Below are 15,271 nucleotides of genomic sequence, written 5' to 3'. Positions count from 1 at the left end.
GAGAGCTAGAGTGCTCGACTGCCCCATTCAGGGTGGGCGAGCACTGAGTACATCTTATGCTGTCAAGCCTTTTTTAAGGGTGTGCACTGCTCTTCATGAATATTGCATACAACAAGGTGGGCAGGGGGGATTCACTTGGGAGGGATTCAACTTCAGATAATTTCCTTGCAGTGTTCCAGGTCTGTATGGCAGCACACTAGTATGCACACTCAGATGATATTTGCTATAGCTAGATAGATATAGATAGATCAATATAAATGTAGTACTTTTTGAAGAATGCAAAGTGACCAAGCTTCGATCACCTGTATGCATAGACGTCAAGTAAAGCACACGGGCCTGTGGAGCACGATGACTGTTTGTATGGTACTAGCATTGTGCATGGGCCGAGGGGAGGTATCGCATGGAAGGAGGGCGTTACTTGCTAATAGAGTAGGTGCACAAAAAGGATACAAACAATGTAAAAATTAGATTTCATTTCACTGATGTAATTTTAAAAACAAAATATTGAAACAAGATAAAGTAGTAGTTGGGTCCTATTTTTAAGAACATAACTTGCTTATCTCACTCGGCGAAATGATTCTATATTTCTCCAGCTACACATTTTGCCCCTTCATGGTAGAGAATTCCATTTGAAGAACTTTGTAGAGAATTTCATTTGCCAGCACACCGAGTAATGTAATAAAAAGCTTCCCACAAACCGTGCAGGCGTCCGCTGTCATTATTAGTGGAGATTATAAACGAGGCTGGACCGTGCAGGAGATTACATAGAAACCACCTGGTTATAATGTGAGATTGCAGTTCGAGGCGACACTTCACCCCTGTGCAGAGCACCTCTTAAGTTTTCCACCTATTTGCAAATGTTGGTGGACATGTAGGCCCTTATTCTGGTTGACTGAATTTCGCAGCCTTGAGAGTCCACCATGGGCCAGCCATACGACCCCCCCTCCCCCACCCACGAACCCCTGCTGGCATGCTAATTGATGCTTTACATAATCATCCATTCGCAGCCTTGGGTGCGGGGGAGAAATCATTTGATGGTTGGTGACCATCAAATGATTTCTTCAGCGCTTGCAGCTCTAAAACACTATGGTGTCTCAGACCTGCGGGCGCCCTGTGCATCAGCTGTTTGCCCCCCCGCACCTGCGCCACCGGGCAATTTGCATGGGTACGCCCAGCGTTCTCATGGGAATGCCCATGAAACACTTGGCGTTCCCATATGCAAATTGCCCGGCTCGCCGCTCCACGCCCAGACTTCTGTGGGCGCTCCCACAGAGCGGCTGCACATGCGCATAAAAACCTATGCGCATGCACAGTCTCAATCAATCTGTCCCCTGTGTGCACACGCAGGGGGATTGAATCTGAATAACCCCCGCAGTCTGTGAATATGTCTCTGGTGACAGTAGGGGCGCACCGTGATGTACACCAGGAGATGTTAGGTAGTGTTTATCAAGTGTTCTATGTACATGATTTTCATTACTATAGAGAAGATTTGTAGAGTGTGTTATCATCTAAATCAAAAACAGTAGGTTTCTGCAAAAAAAAAAACCACCATATGCACAGCTTCCATACATGTGCCTGCATTTCTGTCTAAGGTATTATAAAGTAATAACTCAAACCTCACTCCTTGTATTAAAACTTAAATAACATCCATTTATTTTAATATTGGAAGTGAAAGGCAGAAATATGTGCTACTCCTGTGTCCTTGTATTTAGAAAGGAATACAAGGACTGCTATCTATTTGTCAAATCTAAGCACTCATTCACGGATGGGTACACTTCACGATCTTACACCCGTTGACCGATTCACAGTTGTGATAGTATGCAAATTCTAGTTCCAGCCTCCCCTTGTGTATTAATGCGCAAGCACTGCGTTGCCCTTTTTTTGCACCCCTGTATGCAGTAGCACCGCTGGTAGTAACAGACAGTCCAGCATCGGTGCACTGCACCAATCCTATGGTAAACAGCTTCTATGTATGAACATGGCCTCTGCAGTGACACGCCCGAGACGCTCCTATCAGACGACCTCCTTGATACTGCACAGGAATGCACATCACTTTTTGCCTCCCCAGTTATGGTACCAGCTCGCCCATACACACTAGCGTATTTGTGCATACACTCAGAGTAACACATGCACCACAGGGGTTTGCAGGATGCTTTAAAGATGCATAGTATCAAATAATGGAAAATCGGCATTACGTGTAGTGTGCTTGCACCTCTGTGTCAAACTGATTAAATAGTTAAATATGCATTTACAGTATTACTCACCTATACCTCTAGTGCTTATATTTTATTATGGTGCACCTGACAAGTGCCAAATATTTCTTCTATATTATACCCTTCACTTTTAAAAATAGAAAAATGTAGGTGATGAAGGAAATAGCCATCCCTCACAGACATGGGGCTTACTATGGGTTTATTACATGACTGTACATACAGATGATTCTTCTACACCCCTAAATATGCAGCCAATACATTTAAATGGCATTTGTACCTTTTGCGTCATCCATTAGCCTTTCATATTAACATTGCCTTTTTGTTCCTAGCTTTGTTCTGTGCGTTTATCTTTCTATCATTTCACAGGGTCAAATAATCTTTTTATTTTTCTACATTGAACAAAACTGCTATCTGTAAAAAACACAGATTAAAGCCAGGAAGTTATAAAAATATATAGTACTTACTGAGTATTGCAGGGAAGTGTGTAGTCATTTGAAAGCGGAAAGACCCTTTTAATCTGATCTGTATGAATGTAGGACTTTAACTTATACTGAGGTACGGGACACAAGATCCCTTATTTTCTATCATGTTTGAGATCTTGCATGTGTTGTGCAGAGAGTCCCCTGCTAATGTTTGATGTATGGCTGGCATGACTCTAATACTGGGGTAGCCAACTCCAGTCCTCAAGAGCTACCAACAGTTTTCCAGATCTCCTCACAGAATCACAAGTAAAGTAATTAGCTCCACCTGTGGGGCTTTTAAAATGTGTCAGTGAGTAATGAGTGCACCTGTGCAGCAGCTAGGTTGTCTAGGAAATGTGAACTGTTGGTAGCTCTCGAGGACTGGAGTTGGCTACCACTGCTCTAATACATATATGGCATGTACAGTATACTGTAGTTTGGTGTGGTGTCGCTCACAGACAATGTCTAAGTCAACCTCAAAATGTCGACACTGGAAAAAGGTCAACACAAGCAAAATGTTCACATGTGAAACTGTAGACCTGAGAATTTCACTTTTTTTTAAGTGTCCGTGTCGACACCTTTGCTCACCATGCTTTGGGCCAGGTGCCTTACTGTGCTTGGCACACTTTACCTTTCCTAGCCGAACGCCAAAGTAAAAAAAAATCATGAAACACTCACATTGACCTTTTCATGTCAAATGACTGTCAACCTAGACATTGTCAGTCATATGGCTACCACTGTAGATGGCCTACAGGATGATAAACCTCACTTCCATCATTGTTTCTGCTGTTAGGGCGGCCCTGGCCTCTGCCCACCAGTCCCAACCACTTCCACGGACACTTAGCGTATTAAAGGAGACGCCTCAAGTAAGCGTCATGCACACAATTATAAGGTGGGTGACACACGCATGTCTGTCCTTTTACTGTTTACTCTGTTTAGATTATAACAAAAGTGGAATGCAGATTAATTGCACTTTTGCTCTGGAACTTGTGAGCTGTCAATGTAATTATTTGCAATGTTACACACAAACGTTCCTTTATGTAATTTCCCAAACTCCTCCAATACAGTCCATGTTTGAAGGATACCCATGCTTGGAATGTAATGATAGTTTATGGGTCTGGTTCAGAGTAGGCGCTAAGTTGCATTGCACATCTAAAAGCAAATGTACATGTATGCACCTCTGCAGAACTGACGGACTCTGACTCTTTCACCTTACCTGCACCTTGAAAGGTGGAACAGGGGTGGTAAGGGACAGTCTAAAAGCTGCTTTCACACCGCAAAACCTGCTTTGACCTGGTTTTTGAAATGTTAAAAAAAGTGGGTCAAAGCAGGTTAAACCCCTTTCAGACCGCACTTATAAAAGCTGGTATTTAGGGCATGGCACTGAGGTCCCACTCCATGCATATCTAATGAGCGGGACCCGCTCCGTTCAGTGAATATTTAATGAGCGGGTCCTCGCCCCCTGCATATGGAATGAGCGGGTCCCGCTCATTAGATATGCATGGAGTGGGACCTCAGTGCGCAACGGAATCTGCTGCGCTATATAAGAAACTGTAAATAAATAAATTAATTAATTTAAATATTCACTGCGCTGGGTCCCACTCATTAGATATGCGTGGAGTGGGACCTCAGTGCTCTCTGCTGGCTGGGTCCTAAATACCGTTTCAGACCCGTCCAGACTGCCCCAAAAAAAAAACAGGTCTGAAATGGGTAGGACCCTGCTTTTTTACTGTTTCCAAATACCGTTTTTTTGGGGAAACCATAAATTCAGTGTGGACCTTTCAGGCCACGCATATTACCGTTTTGTAACAGTAAAAAACTGCAAAATACCAGGTAATATGTGCTGTCTGAAAGGGGCATAATTTAGTCCAAATTAGGCCGCGTTTGGTTGAAGACGTCTTCCATGCAGAAGGTAGTGAGTTATTTCTGCTACGTTTGAGAAGTGTTTGATGGCTAATAGTGAACGTATATTTTGTATGCAAATCAATGGCTAAAATCATGGTCTTACTAGACTGTGATTGTGGAGGCAGTAATATGTTTTATCTCCCATCACATTAGATGGTAGATCAGGTGTGATATAACCATTAAATTGCACCCATGACCTCTGTGTATTTTATTTCAGGAATAGAGAAACAAGCCGCGATGAATTCATCTTCTATTCCCGGCGACTCATGAGGCTCCTGATTGAGCATGCACTGTCCTTCCTTCCATTCAGGGTAAGCACTTGCTTCCATTCGCCCACTGTTCTCCCCACAACCCCTCCCTTTTCCAATGGTTATGTGTTGGAATGGCTCTGAATTCCTAAGTGTAATTTTTAAGCAATCATTTATAAAAAACAAAACACTTAGGGGGTATTCGATCTGCAAATGTTTCCAATAGTCTGAAACATCTGCACTTTTTCGACAATTTTCTGTCCAATATACATTCAACCTATTCAGTCTTTAAACAAAGTTAAATCTCTTCAGCGGAAAAGTAGTTCAAGAACAGCTGCATTAAATAGGGATGCCTGGATTTTTCAGGTAGCTGAAAAATCTGGAAAAGATTGAATTACCCTCCTTAGCTAGCTAATATATTTTTCTAATACCTGCTCAGAAATTGCTTTTTACATTTGAATTAGGTCAGAACAACTAGACAACCAAATTGTGGGGCAGATGTATTAAGCCTGGAGAAGAAATAAACTGGAGATAAAGTGGAGATAACATGGAAGAGATAATGCACCAGCCAATCAGCTGTGTTTGAAATATGACAGTTGAGATCTGATTGGCTGGTGCATTCTCCTTCCACTTTATCTCCAGTTTATCTCTTCACCAGGCTTAATACATTTGCCCCTGTGTTTTTTTGGTCATCAACAGTGGCAGCAGCAGAGGTGGGGCTGCGGCACAGTCCAAAATTGAAATAGGGGAGCAACACCAACTGGTAGTAACTCCCAGACTGTGATGTTTGGCAGTGGATGGGATGGCAGTTGCTGTGGCTCCTCGATTTAAATTATGGACTTTGTTGCATCAAACTTCACATTTTTTTGGGGTGCCTGCTCCTCTCTGCAGCCTCTAGTGTCCAGAGGGAAAGGTTAGGGGTGCTTTTTTGCATTTACCCTGCGGCTGCCAGTGTCTGCAGCCACAGTGTGGGGGTTCTGCCGGGCTGCCTGACCAGTAGTAAGGGAGGGGGCTTGTGACTAAGAAACAGAGGTCCCACTCAGCAGCAACTACAGGAAGATTCTCGCACAGTGAGCTTTGACTGGTCACATCAGATTGCGGCCATGTTAGGAGAAGCTCCGCCTAGTGTCGCGACCATACCATGCAGGTGGTTAAACACCTCAATCATTTTCATTAAAAAAATTATTTATACTAATATTATATGATTGCAAAGATTCATTTAATAAACTATTTGTTATCTTTAACATTGTATGTTGCATTGCTAAGTTGTTTTAATTTTATAGCAATTTACAGATTACTACTTTCCTTTCTGATTACAAGAAAGAAATCCAGAAAGTTTTGTTTCTAGACTTTGAGCATGTGGAATTATTAGATCATTTTAATAATACAATTATAGTTATTAAAATGACTTTATTCCACAGTCACACTCAGAGACAAAAATGGCCGCCAATTCACTGTGATAATTAGGATTTTTTTTTTAGCAGGAAATGGTATCTACTCTGCAATTCTACTTCTATCACTGCCTGTAGTCATTTCTGTACAGTGCTAGTACAGTAATGAATACACTGTATCTTCCCATTTTTTGTTTGGCTAACATTAATGATGATGAATATATTAAATATCCTTTTTTAGGACTTCTTATGGTAATGGTGATTGTGCTTGTTAAGCAGATTACAGAGTTCACCATTCTGAAAAATGTATTGTTCACACAGACCCATAAGCCCTTTTAATTCATGTAAAATTCTGATGGCAGTCTAAAAACTGGGTACATACTATATAATGTGTAAATAGACCAACGTTGGCAGCGATGGAAGCCAACATTGGCAAGTGCATACACATGGAGCCCTGCATCATTTGTCAGCATGCCCCCCTTGATAATGAAATCCTCGTTGGCCCTGCACGTATGGCCGACAGAGGATGCCAGCATCATAGTGGGTACATACTAGATTATGCGCCCGATATGTCTGTCCGATCCATTGTATCTGGTGACATATCATCTAGTGCAGGCATGTCCAAACTGTAGCCCTCCAGTTGTTGTGAAACTACACATCCCAGCATGCCTTGCCATTGTTTTAGCAGTCCCTAATAAAACTGTGGCAAGGCATGATGGGACTTGTAGTTTCACGAAAGCTGGAGGGCCATTGTTTGGACATGCCTGGTCTAGTGTGTACCCAGCATAAGGCTTGATAATGGTCTCAGAATATATAGTGTAGGCCATCACCAAGTGGTAGTCTGTTTGTGGGACATCAGTATGAGCGTTGCACCTCACAAAGGAAAGATGACATAGCCAATTCTGAGTTCGCTCACAGCCTCCACAGAAGGAGAACATTAAATGGTGGCTAGAATTTCCATTACATTGTTGTAGCTAAAATTAAGCACGCCATTTTTTAGAGGTTTGTGTCTGATTAAAACAAGGTAAAATAAACTTGTAAAACTAGTAGAACAATTTGTTATACCTCATTATAACATAACATACTGGTTTTTAATTTTAACCTAATTACGAACCCTGAAATTAATTTGTCTTTCCCTTTTATATTCTATTCTATATTACATTAGAGCTGCACTGTTCAAACACCACAAGGACACGACTATAAAGGACGGACTTATGATGGTAAACGGGTGAGTGTGGAATGTATGCTTTTGTGTTTAGTAGGTGATCTTTGTACAAATTACAGGTGAAACAAAAGCACTGAGAAGTCCATGTTGGCAGGGATATTGATGTTGGCAAAAAAGGGAATGGGGATACTTCTGCACCAGTAGTGTTCTATATATGGAATTCGAATTACCCCAGTTTTAATTGCTGTGTGAATTACAGTTAGATCAAGGTGGGGGTGCTGCCATGGACAATGAATTTATACAAAAGAAGAAGAAGAGAAAAGGATTGTCTCTTTTGCTGGTGCACTGATAGAAAAAATATTGAAAAAATAGATACAAGATAAAATATACCTATTAATTTATTTATAGTAAGACCGTTTAAGTGATATTTTTACCACATAAACAATAAAAAAGATTTTTATTTTTTTTTAAAACACGTGTTGTAGTTATGTGTTGGTGATAGATACTGTCCAATTATTTATTGCACAGATTATGTTAGAATTGCGACAGGGCCTTATAATTGCGACAAGGCCTTGAGAAAGCCGTTATGTGAAACGTGCGTTGGCTAGCAGCACGTGTTGTAGAAATGTGTTCAATAGATCTGATAGCAATCAGTGTACTGTATATTGCAAGATTGCTCATAGGGCATTGTCCGTTAATAGAATAATACAGCGTTGCAAGTAACAAAGATAGTACACTGCTGAGCTCACCCAGGCCCGCCCGACTGAGGTCAGAAGCGAGAGGATGGGCAGGGAGAGAGGCGGTAGTTACCCACTTAAGGGCTGAGAGCCCTGCCGCATATTGTACATAGTGATAATAGCGGTAACAATATAATTGTAGGAATACTTGAAGTTGGTCCTGCATTATAAACGTATAAACATGTTGCTATGGGGAACACTGAAGTATGAATAATGACACATGAACAAGCCTATTCATTCATAAAGAAACAGCTATTCTTCTCTGGAGACAATGTATCAGAAATGTGTATAAATGTTGCAAATAAAATATATCCCCTGTACCTCTGTTTAAATAACACAGAATAGGCAGGAAGCTGTGAAATGTACAAGCTCACTTTGTAAATCTGCCACTTATAATTTATAAACATCATAGGGCCAATGAATATATCCTAAAAAACAAAGTGTATTATCCACAGTATATTTCTGTCTTAAATGACATATAATACGTAAAAAGCTGAGAAAGCCCAAACTCCGCTTGAAAACCAGCGGAGTGCATAATATATAAAAAGTACCTAATGTGCCATTGAACGCTCGTTGCAAACTGAGACATTGCAAATAAAATGCATATTTCTGCCTAAGGGATGCGGTCATCTATTAGAATGAACTTAGGTCTACAGTCATTAGGTCGACCCCACTAGGTCGACTGGCAGGAAGGCTGACCTGACTTAAGGTCGACATGGGCCAAGGACGACATGACTTAAGGTTGAATTTGCATAAAGGTCGACATGAGGAAGGTCGACTGGTCATAAGGTCGACATGGGTTTTTCACTGTTTTTTGAGCCGACATGTGCCGACAGGCGGTATTTCATGCCCTACCATCCACTAGGGCGTGGTGGGAGAATAAAATAGTGTGCCGAGCATAGCGAGGCACCGTGCCCGAAGCATTGCGAGCGAAGCGAGGGTCCGATTCTCATTGCCAACTGTGTCCATGTCGACTGTGTCGACATTCGGATCAAAAAACAGTGAAAAACCCATGTCGACCTTATGACCAGTCGACCTTCCTCATGTCGACCTTTATGCAAATTCGACCTTAAGTCATATCGACCTTGGCCCATGTCGACCTTAAGTCAGGTCGACCTTCCTGACAGTCGACCTAGTGGGGTCGACCCATACCTTTCACTGAGAGTACACTGAATAAGTGCATACATCAAACAGCGTCTTAATACAGTTTTCTATACTACGATTGTCAGCAAGGGATCATTTTGATTAATTATTTACATAATATACAATCTAATTCATATCTCTCCAGGGGAGGTTTGAACTGTGACAACCTCAATAACCCACTGTCGCAATTATAACATAATTTGTGCAAGAAATAATTGGACAGTCTCTATCAACACGTAACTACAACACGTGTCTTTTAAAAATATATGTTTCTTTTTTATTGTTTATGTGGTAAAAATTTCACTTAAACGGTCTTACTATAAATAAATTAAAAGGTATATTTTATCTTGTATCTATTTTTTCAATATTTTCTTCTATCAGTGCGCCAGCAAAAGAGACAATCCTTTTCTCTTCTTCTTCTTCAGGGATATTGATGGCCAGGTAGATATTGAGCAGGCTTAAGGTGACCTCCAGATTGCTGTATCTGACTGCACATGTGGTCTTTGTACAGGCACTCTGTTGGTGCCACGACTAGGAGTGCTGGTACAAAGGACGCCAGGTATGACAAGGTTTTGTTGCACAATACGGCCACATCTGTCCAGTCGGTGTAAGAAAACCTTACGCCCAGTTGTAGCATAATAACTGCTGCCATTCTTGTGCTAGATAACTGGAGTCTCTATACTGAGAGCTGGCGAGACAATGGAACCAGCACTAAGAGCTGTGTGCAAGGACGTAAGAATCGGAACCATTTTGATCCAGACTAACCCCAGCACTGGAGAGCCAGAGGTGAGTGCATAGACTGTCATCATCAAGGACACAACCATCATTCTGAGCCCACCACAATGTGGCACTACTTGGTGTGTGTTGCTGGTTTTCCTGATCCTGGGCTCTTCTGTCCCCTCCGCTTCCTTATTCTCTTCAGCTGCACTATCTCAGACTCCCAAAAGATATCAGTGAGGACCACGTTATTCTCATGGACTGTACAGTGTCCACAGGAGCAGCAGCAATGATGGCTGTTAGAGTACTGCTGGTAAGTGGGTGAGGGAAAGTAAGATGAGGGGGGATTTGTGGATACAAGGCTGGCAATAAGTTTCCCTCCATCACCTTGTTCACTCTGACAGGACCATGAGGTGCCAGAAGATAAGGTCTTTCTGCTGTCGCTGCTCATGGCAGAACTTGGCGTGCACTCTGTGGCATATGCTTTCCCCCATGTGCGCATATTAACCACGGCAGTGGACAAGAAAGTTAATGACATGTTCCGAATAATACCCGGAATTGGTATGTCTATGTGGGACTTTCTATTCAGTGTTTGTCATTTATGCCTAAAATTGTCTTTAGGATCAGTTTACAGATAAATGGAAGAGAGCCCAATGCAGAATACATGCTCACAGGCAGGTGGATGGAGCAGACATATACTGGCCCATCCTTTTGGTGATCAGTATGTCTCCAGTCACCATATGATAAATGCAGCACAATATACCAAAGTCCCATTCAGCATCTGCCTATGAATACTACCCATTGTGTCCCTTTGTGTACAGTATAAATCTATGTAACGTTTCAAGGAAGAATTATCCTATTTATTGCTGCAACTAATGGAGACTCTGATACTGGGGCAGATGTATTAAGCCTTAACAAGAGATAAATGCAAGGGTGATAAGGAGAGATAAACGCCCAGCCAATCACCTGCTTACTGACTTTTTTCAAACACAGCCTGTAACATGGCAGTTAGCAGGTGATTGGCTGGACGTTTATCTCTGCTTATCACCCTTGCATTTATCTCTTGTTAAGGCATCTGCCCCATTGATTCTAATCTTGCCATACTTGTATTCCAATAGCACACCCCACTTGTATAGCAGTTTGCTTCCATGAACATGTCTTGTGTTCATGTGGCCAATATAATAGGCTCCTGGTATGGGGTCAGTGTACAATAATGGCCCTCATTCTGGTTCACTGGCAAAGGCAAATTCCTTCTCATTGGACACAACCATGTGCACTGCAGGGGGGCAGATGTAACAAGAGCAGAGAGAGTTACATTTGGGTGAGTTATTTTGTTTCTGTGCTGGGAAAATACGGACTGCTTCATTTTTACACTGCAATATAGATCTCACTTTGAAGTAAATCCCCAGCCAAATCTAATTCTCTCTGCACCTGTTACATCTGCCCCACCCGCAGTGCACATGGTTTTGTCCATTTAAGAATGGAATTTGCCTTTGCGAGTGAACCAGAATAAGAGCCAATAATCATCCATTTCCTCTTACAGACAGTGGTTGTGTGAGCCATGCTGGAGCAAATCCAGTGCCACTAACTGGATTTAAAGCTGGTACAATAAGCCTACAGACAATCTAGTGGCTGACCAGTTGGCCTAACAGTCCTGAATATCCAACTAAATGTGATCAGGTTTTGCACGCTTTGCACAGATCTTAACCCGGTTTAACATTGTATAATTCACCTTGGAATTGATTTTAAAATGAAATCTGTTCTGGATCGTTCTCTTTGGACCTAGGCTCTTGCTTGTGTGTTAAGAGCCAAACCATTAGAATATTAACAAAAAATACAGGAGATAATGAGCGCTGATTATGATATTCCACACTGCAGCTGTACCAAAAGGGGAAATTACCTAGACCCCTTAAAGTGAACCAAGCAAAGAAAAAAAGAAATATGGTACAGCGCTGTGCTGAATATAAATATAGTTTATTAAAAAATAATATTTAAAAGATATACAATTTCATGGCCACAATAGACAAACAAGACTCACAACACATATAGAATTGTTAGTCCAATCCCATCTCAACCAAAAACTGGTTAGTAATTTACTGCATGCATGCAAGCGTTTTGTTAGTTATATATCCAAGGCTTAGATTGATTTCAGCTTCAGGATTAATTTCTATTATGCATATGCAAAAAAGGAAAAATATATGATATACTTAGGTTTGTCACCAGTATTGAGGTAGGGATGGGGTTTTCCTTCAGGCTTTAGTATGAACCACGATGCTTGTCTCCGACCGTTGGTGCAGTCCTATTGTACGGTCATATCAAAGAATAATAAGCTGGTGTCCAATTGTGGCCAGGAAGGAATTGTGGCCTGAGGAAGCCGCTGACACAGTTATCGAGGCGGAGAAACGCGTAGAGGATAAAGGGGACATCTTCCTGGCCACAATTGGACACCAGCTTATTATTCTTTGATATGACCGTACAATAGGACTGCACCAACGGTCGGAGACAAGCATCGTGGTTCATACTAAAGCCTGAAGGAAAACCCCATCCCTACCTCAATACTGGTGACAAACCTAAGTATATCATATATTTTTCCTTTTTTGCATATGCATAATAGAAATTAATCCTGAAGCTGAAATCAATCTAAGCCTTGGATATATAACTAACAAAACGCTTGCATGCATGCAGTAAATTACTAACCAGTTTTTGGTTGAGATGGGATTGGACTAACAATTCTATATGTGTTGTGAGTCTTGTTTGTCTATTGTGGCCATGAAATTGTATATCTTTTAAATATTATTTTTTAATAAACTATATTTATATTCAGCACAGCGCTGTACCATATTTCATTAGAATATTAGACAAACTTTTAAGGGAAACCGTAACCCTTAGTCTGCATTCATTTTATAGAGGCAATAGTGCTTAAAGTAACAATAAAAGTATTTTTTCTTCCAGCCTGTCATTAGCTGAAAAAATTCTACTGGCTCTCTCACCTATTGTAAAGTATATCCTAAATGATGTGTTTGTGCTCTAGCATCAAGTGAGCAAATGTGATTTAGATGCTTCCCAATCTGTTTATTTAAGACCCAACATGTTTTATTTATAGTAACATTTTTTTTTTTTATTTTTTTTTTTGTGCTTTAGGTAATTTTGGGGACCGCTATTTTGGGACAGATGCCCCAGATTGGAGCGATGACGATGACCTTGCTTGACTCCTCCTTGCTTTCTGCTACGCTCATTGCACCTTATACCTGTCTCTGTGGACTCCCGATGTTCTTGTTATATTTACTTTTTTAAATAACTGTGTAGCTTTTGCTTTTTATTATTTAAAATCAAAATATAAACAGCTGCAATTTATTCTCTAAACCTTAAAGAATAAACAGTGCAAATATGGAAGTAATCTAAAAATAATACTATATTTTACATAAAGCAAGTATCTTAAAACCTGAAATCAGTTGTATTTGGATGTCATTTATTGGGATTTGCAGAACCCAACTACAACATTTAATATTGTTTGTATGATATTAATTATTTAAATTGTTAATGAAAACTAGTTGAAAAGCTGTTTTGGATCAAAATTTGCATATTATGTAAGTTTATGTAAGTAGTGGAGGGAGACATCTCATCAGGTGAAATTATATGCGACCTGAGGCAAAAATGCCCAATGTTCCAGTGATATCATTATTTTCTCATAAATATTAATACAACATACAAGCTATATTTATAAGCTTTAAGAGCTCAATCATTGCCTCATAATAGTGCCCTATTTTATTTAGCAAATTATAATATTGCCCTATATCACATTGCAGTGCTGCCAGTACACATTATGCAACACAGTACCCCCAATACACATTATGACACACAGAGGGGAGTTCAATTGCCAGTGGGAAATAAAAAAAAAACAGGACTGTGATAGAGATATCACTGCCTTTTTTTTTTTTTTTTTTTTTTGCACACACCTCCAGAGCAAGTCAGAATTTTCCAAAATCATGAATTTTAGGATAAATTAGTGGGACTTCCTCTAAATCAGCATTAGGAAGTTTTCAATTAGCTTAATTAATCAGTAATTTTTCCCCTTCTGAAGTGGTGTCTTCTGCATCCAATGTAACCCTCGCTTGTGTAGTTTTCTCCTCCGTGGCTGCTGGGAGATGAACTATATCTCCCAGCAGCCCAGTGGCATGTGGAAGGGGAGATCACAGGGCAGGTAAGTAATATTGGTGGTGGGGGGGAAGGGGGGTACTTGCATCATAGGGTTTGCATCCTGTGACTATTTGTTATTTTGGTACTTGTTTCCTAGCACGGCGCCCGTCGTAGGTGATCGCATACCTTAACTTAAGGTATGCGATGGACGCGACCGATGGCATTGTTAACGCCACCCCACGATGAACGCCACCCCGAAGCGTGGCGAGCGCAGTGGTATGCGTCCTCCGACCTTTTCTTACCCCCACTATCCACGTCGGCGTGGAGTTGATTTTATATAGTGTGGCGAGCCACCGAGCGAGAAGTGTGGCGAGGGGACGCGTAATACCTGTGAAGTAATGCGCATCCCCTCGCGGGGCTCGCTGCGCTCGCCACACTATAAAAAAAAAAATCAACTCCACGTGGATAGTGGGGGTATGAAAAGGTTGGAGGACGCGTACCGCCGCCGCTCGCCACGCTTCGGGTTGGCATTCATCGTGGGGTGGCGTTAACAATGGGGGGATTTGACATGTAAAATACCCATAAGGGTGCGTATACAATGAAAAATCGGGTCCATTGGCCCATTTAACATTGTTCCCTATGTAAAATCACATCGTTCGCATCGCATGCCTTAACTTAAGGCATGCGATGGACGCGATTTTTTAATTGTCGGGGAAAAGGCTAAAAATAGCCTTTAAATCGTGTCGGTCGCGTCCATCGCTTCGGGTTGGCGTTGATCGTGGGGTGGCGTTAACAATGGGGGGCCATTTGACCCATCAGGGTTGGGAAACAATAAAAATTGGAGTCTGGGGGCCATTTAACATTGGGGCCAATGTAAAATCGGGTCTCAGGGACCATTTTACATTGATTCCAATGTAAAAATCGCGTCCATCGCATCGCATGCGATTTGGTTGCATGCGATGCGATCAACGCGATTTTTGGGGGTCCCGGTGGATACAATTTTTATCGCTGGCGTCGTGCTAGGAAACCGTTATTTTATTGGATACACCACAAGTATCAGTAGCGCCTGCATACCTGCACTAATCCATAGGTTTGTTTTTTTTACCTTGCATAACATTGCGCTCAATTGAATTTCCCTAACAGTGTCCCCAGTT

General features: G+C 41.4%; 1 protein-coding gene across 2 annotated transcripts in view; it reads left to right on the top strand.

Moving 5' to 3' along the window:
• The window catches only part of UCKL1 (uridine-cytidine kinase 1 like 1), a 48,254-nt gene extending 33,749 nt beyond the window's left edge, over nucleotides 1–14,505 (top strand). The window contains exons 9-15 of one of the 2 annotated variants that reach the window (XM_083146710.1): nucleotides 3,468–3,566; nucleotides 4,797–4,890; nucleotides 7,384–7,446; nucleotides 9,927–10,049; nucleotides 10,186–10,293; nucleotides 10,385–10,541; nucleotides 13,122–14,494. In XM_083146710.1, coding sequence (XP_083002836.1) covers nucleotides 3,468–3,566; nucleotides 4,797–4,890; nucleotides 7,384–7,446; nucleotides 9,927–10,049; nucleotides 10,186–10,293; nucleotides 10,385–10,541; nucleotides 13,122–13,189 — 712 coding nt within the window. In that variant the 3' untranslated portion in view covers nucleotides 13,190–14,494. Of the gene's footprint in view, nucleotides 1–3,467; nucleotides 3,567–4,796; nucleotides 4,891–7,383; nucleotides 7,447–9,926; nucleotides 10,050–10,185; nucleotides 10,294–10,384; nucleotides 10,542–13,121 lie in introns of both variants that reach the window. The other variant, XM_083146711.1, reaches the window with a different exon arrangement.
• The last annotated feature ends 766 nt before the right edge of the window (nucleotides 14,506–15,271 follow it).

This window comes from Crinia signifera, chromosome 6 (genome assembly GCF_055691185.1).
Source record: "Crinia signifera chromosome 6, ASM5569118v1, whole genome shotgun sequence".
Taxonomy (NCBI): Eukaryota; Metazoa; Chordata; class Amphibia; order Anura; family Myobatrachidae; genus Crinia; species Crinia signifera.
This window is presented reverse-complemented; position numbering and strand designations above follow the sequence as displayed.